Here is an 11,640-nt window from a genome sequence, read left to right as displayed (position 1 = left end):
GACCATGGCACCAAACATGACCATGGCGCCAAACATGACCATGGCACCAAATATGACCATGGCACCAAACATGACCATGGCACCAAACATGACCATGGCACCAAATATGACCATGGCGCCAAACATGACCATGGCGCCAAATATGACCATGGCACCAACCATGACCATGGCACCAAACATGACCATTCCACCAATTACCATGGCACCAAATATGACCATGGCACCAAACATGACCATGGCACCAAACATGACCATGGCACCAAATATGACCATGGCACCAAACATGACCATGGCGCCAAACATGACCATGGCACCAAATATGACCATGGCACCAAATATGACCATGGCACCAAACATGACCATGCCACCAAATATGACCATGGCACCAAACATGACAACAGCACCAACTAATGTGACTACAGCACCAAGTAACATGACAACTGCATCAACTACCATGACCTTTGCACCGGCCACCACGACACCGGTAGCCACAACAACTGCTCCCCCACTGACGCCAAACATCACAGTGGTAACTCTTGAGGTGAGTGATGCCCAAAAAATAGAACATAGTGGAATACAATAGAACTGAATTTATAATCATTGATGGTGTTCAACATCATCACAGTGCACATTTCCCACCTACTCAAAAGTTTTTTATCTGCTTTGCAGGAACCTGTTTCTCGCACAGGATGTGGGACCGAGGCGCTGTGTGCATCTGAGCCTGACGAGTGCGACCCCTCCACCAGAAGTTCCTGTTTCTTTCTTAATGCCAGGCAGACGAGCGGTAATAACTTTGAGTTTGCGCTCTCAGGAGAAGCAGAAGGCTACATTGCTGCCACCCTGTCAACTGAAGCAGAACTGGTATGCTAAATTCTGTCACTCGCTCACTCACAGATGATAGGACCATGACGGCTTAACTAATGCTGTTCATATAGTTTCTTTGAAGTCATTTGTTTAAACAGGTTATTAACCATTTCTGTTTTTTCACCACAGGGAGGAAATGACACAACATATGTGTGTGCAAATAACAACGGTGCTGTTCAATTCTTTGGCACTCTCCTCAACAACGACGTGCTGACTGTGACAGAGGTGAGTTCTACTCAGATTAATGGAGTGAGGGGAGGATTATGATTGTTATATTTATACACTGAACACTCATTGTCTCTTTTGCTTTGCAGCTGAACGTGAACTCTGTGAGGGGCAGAATCAATGGAAGTACTATCCAGTGTACATTTGGTGCTACTGTACCAACCCCAAGTACTAGAGGTAGAGCCAAGAGAGAAACTACAACATCAGGTTTTGCAGTCACAGTCTCCACTGGACCTTTCAACAGCTGTAAGCCAACATAGTGGAGACACTCATCATATGCATTTTAAACAGCAATTAAGACCCATTGTCAGAGACTTTCACAGATCATACTGTATATTAATATGTTCCCATGTCCATCAACTTTTTGTCTTTTGCTTGCATTTTCAGCTACTGGTACTCTGGGAAGCCCTACCCCCGTAGTACAGACTTCTGTTTTAAACCTGGCAAATCCTAATACCACAGTCACCAATAACCTTGCCACCACCACCACCACGTCCCCCAGTACTACCACAGCACCAACTAACATGACAACAGCACCAACGAACATGACAACAGCACCAACGAACATGACAACAGCACCAACGAACATGACAACTGCACCAACGAACATGACAACAGCACCAACTAACATGACAACAGCACCAACGAACATGACAACAGCACCAATGAACATGACAACTGCACCAACTAATATGACAACAGCACCAACGAACATGACAACAGCAGCAACGAACATGACAACAGCACCAACGAACATGACAACTGCACCAACTAACATGACAACAGCACCAACAAACATGACCACGACACCGGTAGCCACAACAACTGCTCCCCCACTGACGCCAAACACCACAGTGGTAACTCTTGAGGTGAGTGATGCCCAAAAAATAGAACATAGTGGAATACAATAGAACTGAATTTATAATCATTGATGGTGTTCAACATCATCACAGTGCACATTTCCCACCTATTCAAAAGTTTTTTATCTCCTTTGCAGGAACCTGTTAATCGGACAGGATGTGGGACCGAGGTGCTCTGTCTGTCTGAGCCTGACGAGTGCGACCCCTCCACCGGAAGTTCCTGTTTCTTTCTTAATGCCAGGCAGACGAGCGGTAATAACTTTGAGTTTGCGCTCTCAGGACAAGCAGACGGCTACATTGCTGCCACCCTGTCAACTGACGCAGAACTGGTATGCTAAATTCTGCCACTCGCTCACTCACAGATGATAGGACCATGACGGCTTAACTAATGCTGTTCATATAGTTTCTTTGAAGTCATTTGTTTAAACAGGTTATTAAACATTTCTGTTTTTTCACCACAGGGAGGAAATGACACAACATATGTGTGTGCAAATAACAACGGTGCTGTTCAATTCTTTGGCACTCTCCTCAACAACGGCGTGCTGACTGTGACAGAGGTGAGTTCTACTCAGATTAATGGAGTGAAGGGATGATTATGATTGTTATATTTATACACTGAACACTCATTGTCTCTTTTGCTTTGCAGCTGAATGTGAACTCTGTGAGGGGCAGAATCAATGGAAGTACTATCCAGTGTAGATTTGCTGCTACTGTACCAACCCCAAGTACTAGAGGTAGAGCCAAGAGAGAAACTACAACATCAAATTTTGCAGTCACAGTCTCCAATGGAACTTTCAACAGCTGTAAGCCAACATAGTGGAGACACTCATCATATGCATTTTAAACAGCAACTAAGACACATTGTCAGAGACTATCACAGATCATACTGTATATTAATATGTTCCCATGTCCATGAACTTTTTGTCTTTTGCTTGCTTTTTTAGCTACTGGTACTCTGGGAAGCCCTACCCCCGTAGTACGGACTCTCGTTTTAAACCTGGCAAATCCTAATAGCACAGTCACCAATAACATTACCGCCACCACTATGTCCCCCAATACCACTACCGACCACGCCATTCCACTCCGTCAATCTCTGACTCAAGGTAAGTCAAGGTTATTTTCCTCAAAAAGAGAACAGTTGTCCTAAAAGTGTGTTAGAACAATGCCTAATAAATCATGTATTTCTGTCCTCCCCTCCAGCTGTGCTGATCACTGTGGGTGTACTCAGTCTGACCATGCTATGAGGAAACTGAAACCCCAAAGAAGAAGAAAATCATACCTTTGCTATTTATACATGTGTGCTGATTACAAACATCTCAAATGAGGTTTACCATCAGCAATACATCCCACATTATTAGGATCATGCTTCATTGTGTATCAACTTATTGCAGTTGAAAGTAGCACCGATGGAGGATGAACCCACTTTCATCGCCTTAACACTTGCTTTCGCGTCCATTAAGGCTCATTTTTAAGGTTTTTTTTTAAATTTAATATGTGATCAACTGTGTTTGTTTTGTAACCATAGGACTGCTGGATTTCTGTCCTACGAGTTACTTCATTGTAGCCACATATATTGACTCTCTTCCTATTGATCAAATCAAATCAATCGTTGTGTGGAAATGATCTTTGTGTGTCTGTTTACCCTAAAAATAGCCAGATGGGACAATATAAATGACCATTATTAACTTTTCTTTTGTCACTATGTATTACACTCATGGTTTGTGTTTCTGGTGACGCACAAGACAGGCAAAGAAACAATGTCTTTTCTCCTCTGGAGTCAAAATAATAGTAGAAAATGGTTACAATGTGTGTTTGCATTATATTATTATACAATGTTATTATCTTTTTGTGTGAATGTATAATATAAATGTCAGATGGGACATTGTAAATGACCATAATTAGCTTTTCTTTGGTTGTCACTATGCATTGCATTCATGGTTTGTGTTTCTGGTGACACACAAGACAGGCAACGTAATACCAGAAAATTGAGTTTGCATTATATTATTATTACAATGTTATCCTCTTTTGTGTGAATGTATATATTGATGACTCCATCAAACGTTTACAATGAAGCCTTTATTGGCTGATATTTTCATATGTCCAAGTGCAAATACATTGAAATGAGCAGTCGCTTGTAAAGAATGCTATATATGATACCAAGTATTGGTGAAACTGATTTTGCACATTACATTATGTAAAAGTTGACTTTTGATGACATATGTTTGGAATAAATATTTAAAGTAAACTGATTATCTGAGTGGCTTTAATACACTGTCAGATATTGTTGAAATATGGAACACTTCAGACCCAACAAGCAGAGACGGAGATCTAAAGCTGAACCTCCAAAACATTGCTGATTTTAATTATCCTGAAATGTTTTTACAGGCCAATGTATGATCAACAATTATGCAGGGAGAATTTAGAATCAGATTTAAGTATCATATAAGATGCGAAAGCATTATTGATGGTAGTAACAAATTTGGTTGTAAAAATAAATTATATATAAGTGAATACTGAAGTTACACATCAGTTAGCCAGGACCTGTTAGCTTACAGTGTGCTTTACATGTTACACAAAGATCTTTCTAACAAACCAAAACGGGATGTAGGGATGTAAAGGTGTCTTCGTATAGCATGGGCAGTAGGCCTATTTGTGAAAAAGTGTGTAGCTTCGAATACATTATTTCAAGACCATTTTAATTTGTTGACCATGCTGTATATAAATGCATAGCAAAAATAATTTATGAACAATATATGCAAAGTAATAATTGCTTTAAAAATGGTGGGAAGACAGGAGATCAACATCAATCATTAATGCAGACGCAGGAGTTATTTGCAGTAAGCAGATGTCTATCTGGGTGTGTTGTCCTTCATGCAAACATCGCTGACGGCAAATTTACATGTTCTCATGTACCAGAACAAATCATCCAGGACAGTACGTGATTGGTAACACTCTGAGGAAATCGCCAAAGACAGCAACTAACAATCAATCAGTCTTCATTGTTTTTTTCATTGTTATAATCGATTGTCATAATCTTTATTTTCGGATGGCCTCCAAAGTCATGAATGGGGGCGGTCAGTCCATCTGGATCCTCAATGGTAAGTCACAGTATGTGAAAGTTTATTAATTACTTATTATTGATGCCAGCATTTACATTAGTTTCTTCATGTTATTTATTACATTTTATAGCAATCTTTTAAATCTAATCAATTGAAATACTTTATAAAGATGGTTTCCAATGCTAGAAGGCTTAAAAAGATTCAAACTATACTAGATTAATATTTAAACAAGGTGACAGCCACCCCCAAATCCACAGTACTTCAAATTGTAATTGCTAGTGCTTTAGCTTTTAATTGGCCCTGTCCTCAGTATTGTGTCACTCAAAAGTCAAATTTTCATGTTTTTTTTTTTGGGATATATGCTATATTTCTCAGTCAGGTCTCCAGACTTCTGAGAAACATCGAGTGGTTTTTGGATGCCACATGCATATTGTGGGTTTATCAGAGCATTTTTATTGGATAAAATCAGACCCTATGTTTCCTTTTGCCAGTTTGTGTACACCTTGTTTGCATGTCAGTATTTCACTGCTGGCATGTCAACAGTGATGATGATGATGATCCTCATCAACATCAAAATGAGTACATAGTGCTAACTGTGTTTACTAATTATTTAACAGGCATTTGTCTCGTGCTGACATCTGGAGCGCTGGCAGGTAAACAGTTTTTTCCCCCTCAATACATTCTGTGTTTTTCTTGTCTTATAATTATTCTGTTTGACAACAAGGTACCCTTCTCCAAAGTGTGGCACGTCATAAACGAGCCGTCCAGTCTTCACAAGCCATTCACTCGCCTGCTGCTGGCGCGGCAGTCGACGGGAACATAGACGTGAGATTTCACAAATGGTCCTGTATCAGCACCAACGAAGAGTCCGATCCTTGGTGGAGGGTGGACTTGCAGAATGTGTACAAGATTAATGCTTTAACAATAACCCAGAGAGAATCAAGCGAGAGCTTGCTGATTGGTGGCGAGATATGGATTGGAAACTCAATAGAAGCCAATGACAACAGAAACATCAGGTGACACAGCTTGATTTACCTGTATCATACGTCTACCGTTGTGATATGAGCAACATTCTGCTCATTATCGCCTTCTCTTTTCTTCTCCGTGCAAAAAGGTGCGCGGTCATCGCTGACATCCCGGCTGGACTCACGTTCCACTTTTCATTCAACGCCATCGAGGGACGCTACGTCACCGTGCGTCTCCCGGGAGAACAGAGGACTCTCAGTTTCTGCGAGATTGAGGTGTATCCCGTTGACTTTGGTAATGATACATCAAATATGATGCAGATTTGTCAAGTATGCATTTTTGATGCCCATTCATGTGTGCGGCTAATTTCTCTTGGAACAGGACATCTCCTGTCACCCCCCAAGCTCTGATTGGTCAAATGTCTCTCTGACCAGGAAACAAATACAGCTGGTAGTGAGCACGAGACCTGTTTTGAACAAATCAGAGATATGGCCAGTGATTTAATGGGCTTGAACCATGTCAACTGTTGAGAGTTAATCTTAATTGGTGAACTGTTGTTCTTAGAGTACGCCCTCACACCATGGATGCCCATGCACTTGATGCATCGTCGCAATGGCGCCAATGGCGGACGAACCGCACGAAATAGAGTCAATCTAACCATCGGCCCGTTTGTGTTTCTCAAGTGCATCCTCTTCCCAACGTGGCAGTAAAAGGAGACGCCACCCAGTCGTCGACGCTCCCGTTCGCCGTCGCCTCCAAGGCCATCGATGGCCGACGGAACTCGTTCTACGGCATCGGGTCCTGCAGCCACACCGGCGAGAACGAGACCGATCCCTGGTGGAGGGTGGACCTGGGGCGGCCATATATTGTCACATCTGTTAAGGTCACGAACAGAGGAGACTGCTGTGCCGAGAGACTGGATGGAGCCGAGATCCGAATCGGGAACTCGCTGGAGAACAACGGAAACGACAACCCCATGTGCGAACAAGTATTTCAGCACATGTGTACCATTTCAGTGTTTGCCCCACAAGATAACTATTCCCCCAATCCCCCCTTTCAGGTGTGCTTCCATCTCCCACATCAAAGCAGGTAAAACCAACACATACCACTGCGATGGAGGCAGCATGGACGGCCAATTCGTCAACGTGATTAACCCCGGAGATGGAAAGACTCTCAGCCTGTGCGAAGTGGAGGTGTATGGTACCCCAACAGGTACAACTCTGACTGGCTTTGACTTCTTGAAAACACAAGAGTCTGACATTGACGCTTTTCTTTCTTTCTTTCTTTTTTCCCCTGTAGTGGAACCCATACTAAACGTGGCCTTCAGGAAACCAACAGCGCAGGCGTGGAGTTGGTCCATCTTTGGTTCGTCCTCGCATGCCGTCAGCGGGTGTCGAAGTGGGAAGTATTGGGGACTCTGCTGCAGCGAAACGTCCCCTCAGTTCCATCCCTGGTGGCGACTGGACTTGTTAGCCGTGCACAAGTTCAGAGCCGTCACCATCCTCAACAGGCGCGACTGGCTCGTCGACACTTGGCTCGCTGACGCAGAGATCCGGATTGGCAACTCACTGGCGTGGTCTGGTACCACAAACCCGAGGTCAGGCGTAATATCTACGGTTGCTATATTTGTGAGCAAACACTTACAAAGTGTGCGTTCCTTCTGATTTAGCTGAACAACACGATGCGTCACTGTGACTCCATTCTCTGCTCTGGACGTCATTACTCCGTTATACCGACAAACCCCTGGGCATCCATTGGGTTTCTCTCTCTCTCCATCAGATGTGGTACCATCACTTCAATATGGGGCACGTCGACGTTCACCTTCGAGTGTAAAGGCATGGAAGGTCGCTACCTCACCATAGTCATTCCAAGATTGGCAATTTTGACACTGTGTGAAGTCGAGGTGTTTGCTTCTCTGGCAGGTATGGTCCTTGAGCGTTAGATGGAAATACAAATGTCCTAGACTGTATAACGTCTGATGCTGTTTAAGTAGTGAGGTCGTTAGCCTCTGAAGCGAACTGTTGTACTTGCACACGTTAACGTTGTTGCTATAACTTCATCAATACTACATCGGACTAAGTGAAACTATGATAGATGGGCGACAAAAGCCAGGTGCTGACAGGTGCTGACTTTCTGCCTTTCACTTTGAACCTGAATCAACCAACTTTCAGGACAAGCCTGTTCATAAAACGACGCACATAGTAATTAATTATGTCAAATGAAACCCGCCCACATTCTTTCTCTCCAGTGCCAGCTGTCGCTCCCTCGGCCCCCACCGCTCCTGCTCCCTCCGACAGTTTGCTGCTGAACGGCAGGTACGTGACGGTGGTGGGAAAAAGGCTCTGCTGGTCCGACGCTCTGTTCTTCTGCAGACGTCACCACTGGGACCTGCTCAGCCTTCGCAGCCAGTACGAGCAGAGCGCCGTGGAGCAGCTGCTGAACAGCAGTGCTCTCAACTTCACAGGCCATGTCTGGCTGGGGTTGCGCAGGTGATCTACACTGACATCGACACTTTCGTGATTTTTAGCTATTTCGGGCGACCTCTGTGAATAAACATGACATCATATAAATCAGCTACATGGGGCCTCTCATGTACAGGACTCAGAGCATTAATAAAGCAGCAAACTAGTTGCTATGTAAATATATAGAGAGGAATAATGTCAACCTGCTGTTTGTGCCGTTGGCGCCGTTAGCTTCTCGCTCAACCGTCGCCATGTTGGGAGCCGCGCGGAGGCAATCTCGCAATCTAGATATGCTCTGAATTTGGCGTTTCAGACATTGAAAAACTAAACTAATACGTTAGGGACAGCTTCTCCTTGCTTTGTGCACATAGCTGGGTCGGCCGCGAATGCCTTCTGAGCGTGGTCAGCACGTTAGCCGGCACTGTTAGCCGCGAGCCGCCGGCTCAGCCGTCGCCATGTTGAGAGCTGTGTGGAGACAATATAAATGCTCACATTCTCGTATACAGGTAACTTTTTTTAAAGTATGTTTAACTGTTTCCATGTCAATTGATTGACGATGTAAAAGTCATCAAGAAATATCAAGATCGACAAGGTGCTCTTTTGATGAAGCTCCTGGAATAAACTGAGAGGGCCCTGCATGCGCTGCTGTCTTTCCTGCAGTCCAAACTCTTAAAGGATTTGAATTTTGCAAATGTATGCTTATGCAAAAAAACACAGGTCTTCAAGTCAAATACTCTGCGTTCTTGTATTTGCTGATTTGCATTGCTGCTATTCCAAAAACAGACGTGCATGGATGCTTTATAAACAGCTCTCACCGAAGACACACCCAATGAACCTGCCAAAACCACAGAGCGGAAACAACTACAGACCATATAATTAAATAAATTGACAGGAACATAATACTACAGTAAATAGTTTCAATGAAGTGGTTTGAGCGAGAACATTTCCTGGTACCATTTTTTTTCTAAGTGTGAGCGTTAGCTGCTTTCCCATGCTTTAAATCCAACATCTTCAGGTTTTAGCCTGACGAAACTGGAGCTGTCCCCTCGAGCTTTCAGAAAACCTGTTCGCACCGACGAAACGATTCATCAAAAGAATTATTCATGAATTAAAAAAAAGGTTATTTGTAGCCTTCACATCGTGAAGATTAATCTTTAAGATGTTTAAAAATACTGAGATTTTTCTGCTTAAGAACCCGATACCTGTGACTGTGTGTGTGGAGTGACTTTAAACAGAAACCAACGCATAGCTCAATGCACAAGTTTGATGACAAATCTGTCCGGCAGATACGCGATGCGGGACACGTGGTTCTGGATGTCTGGCGACACCATGAGATTCGCTAAGTGGCCGCGAGACACCGCACCTCACCTGTACTCTCAGCCCTGTGGAGGCGTGGCCGCAGGAGAGCACTTCCAGTGGGGGGACCGGCCTTGCGACGAGCACCTCAACTTCCTCTGCCAATCAGGTACGAGGGGAGGGAGGGTGTTACAACGTCCTGCACCTGTGCACGTATCCCACGTCGCCACGAGGCCTTCACCGGCTCTTTCTGTCCCGCAGGTGCCGAGTGGGGGTCACAGAGGGTGTATTTCAGCAGCACCAACGAAGCCACGCGTCCTGAATGAGGGTGAAAAATGTGGAATATCTTATAGAACAGCTGTTTTAAAGTCCATTTGATATCAAGTAGTGTTTGTATAGCACGCCAGGATGATGCATTTCTGCACAAAAGAGCCTCAACCACCTGGATTTATCAAAGCAGGGATCCATGCATTCATTCCCATGCTCCCTGCAATCTCATGTAACCAGTTGTTGCTGCGCTGTTAACAATATAAAAACCCTTTTGGATGAAAGATGTTCAGTACTTGTTGTCGTGAAGCTCCTGACTACTTTGTTATTCTCCCACTTCATGGTTTTATAATGTGTGTAAGATCTCAGAGATGTGAGATGTGAGTTGCAGCAGCAGCGTCCACCACATCAAACAGTCAGATTTGCATTCAAAACCAAAGAGAAGGTGCAGCATTTATTCTGCAACGGTGTGACCTTGAGGTAGGACAGCATTAAAAAAAATCATCAAATATGCAGGTGGTCTCTTTGTTAGCAGTTTAAATAAAGTCGATTGATTGAATTGAGCAAAGTTATTTTTGGAATAATCAAAACAGAAACAAAAGAATGAATGTGAAAATTAACTCGTTGACCCGTGGGAGTTTCTCGTCGCTCTGTAAGGCAGCATGAGGAAAGCCTTGTAAACCTCAACCAGGACACACGCTTCTAAATTATATAGAACATTGGATTAGGTGTGGCACAATCCTGTGTGCTTAATGGAATTTTTTTAATAACGTGTGTGAAGGAGTGTCTTGTATAAACTGAGTTTGAGAAGCAGGACGGATAAACACACCCAGAAGCCTGGAAATCACCGGCTCACCTGGTTCCTCCGGCTCGCCGTCTCTGACATGTGTGCCAAGTCACTGAGACAACAAACTATATGTTGAAATGAAATGAAAAATATCTTTTTAACCCTTTGGAAACCATTCGCAAAAATCCTGTCCCGGCATGCCCCATTCAGACAATCTTTTGGCATAAAATACATATTTATTTCCATTTTTCAACTGAACGACAGTTTTTTTGACTGAAACTCCTTCCTAACAGGACAACACTTTGTTTTATTGTGATTTCTTTTAGCAGATTCTGATTCTTTAGGTCCTAATCTTTCCAAAAAGGTGTCTTATTGACGCTCCAGAAGGCATTTATGTGGAATCTGGCTCACATCATGCTGGATGTTCATAGTTACCATCAAAATATCTTTTAAAAGTGATTTTTTTTCTTGCAGATATACATTTTTTTCCCAAGACTTTGCTGAACAAATACATACAATACAATAAACACAAGTATTGTAATAAATTTGGGGTTCCTACGACGACTCAAACACAGGAGAAAATGAGTTTTCAGCTGTGGAACTAATAAAGAATCTGGTGAAATAAAAACACATCTTATGATATCAAGGCATAGAAATGTTGACGCCCCTTTTTAAAAAAAAATTAAAATGCTCTGTTTATGTAACTGACCCAGAAACAAACATTTGTTTCAAGTAAAAACAGGTGAATATAAGGAAATGACCTGGAGCTGATGAGACTGCAGCTTTCTGGCATCGAGCTGTCAGAGTCTGGAAGACTTGAGAGGAAAAGTCATCTTTCATGTGTTTAGTAGCGT

The 11,640-nt window shown here is 43.2% G+C and overlaps 1 protein-coding gene across 1 annotated transcript; it reads left to right on the top strand.

The window, feature by feature from the left end:
- The first annotated feature begins 289 nt into the window (after positions 1-289).
- Positions 290-4,156, top strand: si:cabz01007794.1 (uncharacterized). Its single transcript, XM_068588297.1, has 10 exons — positions 290-541; positions 670-861; positions 994-1,089; positions 1,179-1,335; positions 1,477-1,958; positions 2,087-2,278; positions 2,411-2,506; positions 2,596-2,752; positions 2,894-3,052; positions 3,150-4,156. The coding sequence occupies exons 1-10, from the start codon at positions 290-292 to the stop codon at positions 3,191-3,193; spliced, it is 1,827 nt and encodes a 608-aa protein (XP_068444398.1). The 3' UTR covers positions 3,194-4,156.
- The last annotated feature ends 7,484 nt before the right edge of the window (positions 4,157-11,640 follow it).

The sequence above is a fragment of the Clinocottus analis genome, unplaced genomic scaffold (assembly GCF_023055335.1).
Source record: "Clinocottus analis isolate CAN_PGR_092001 unplaced genomic scaffold, fCliAna1.0.p SCAF_21, whole genome shotgun sequence".
In the NCBI taxonomy this organism is placed as follows: domain Eukaryota; kingdom Metazoa; phylum Chordata; class Actinopteri; order Perciformes; family Cottidae; genus Clinocottus; species Clinocottus analis.
The sequence above is the reverse complement of the archived record's forward strand: the minus strand, read 5'-3'. Positions and strand labels throughout refer to the sequence as shown.

What these genes read in the sequence shown, in the direction of transcription:
- si:cabz01007794.1 (XM_068588297.1), top strand. Translation starts at nt 290, where the DNA reads ATGGCGCCAAACATGACCATGGCACCAAATATGACCATGGCACCAAAT. An exon ending in TGTCAACTGAAGCAGAACTG is followed by an intron (nt 862 to 993) that starts GTATGCTAAATT and finishes TTTTCACCACAG; the next exon opens with GGAGGAAATGACACAACATA. An exon ending in TGTCAACTGACGCAGAACTG is followed by an intron (nt 2,279 to 2,410) that starts GTATGCTAAATT and finishes TTTTCACCACAG; the next exon opens with GGAGGAAATGACACAACATA.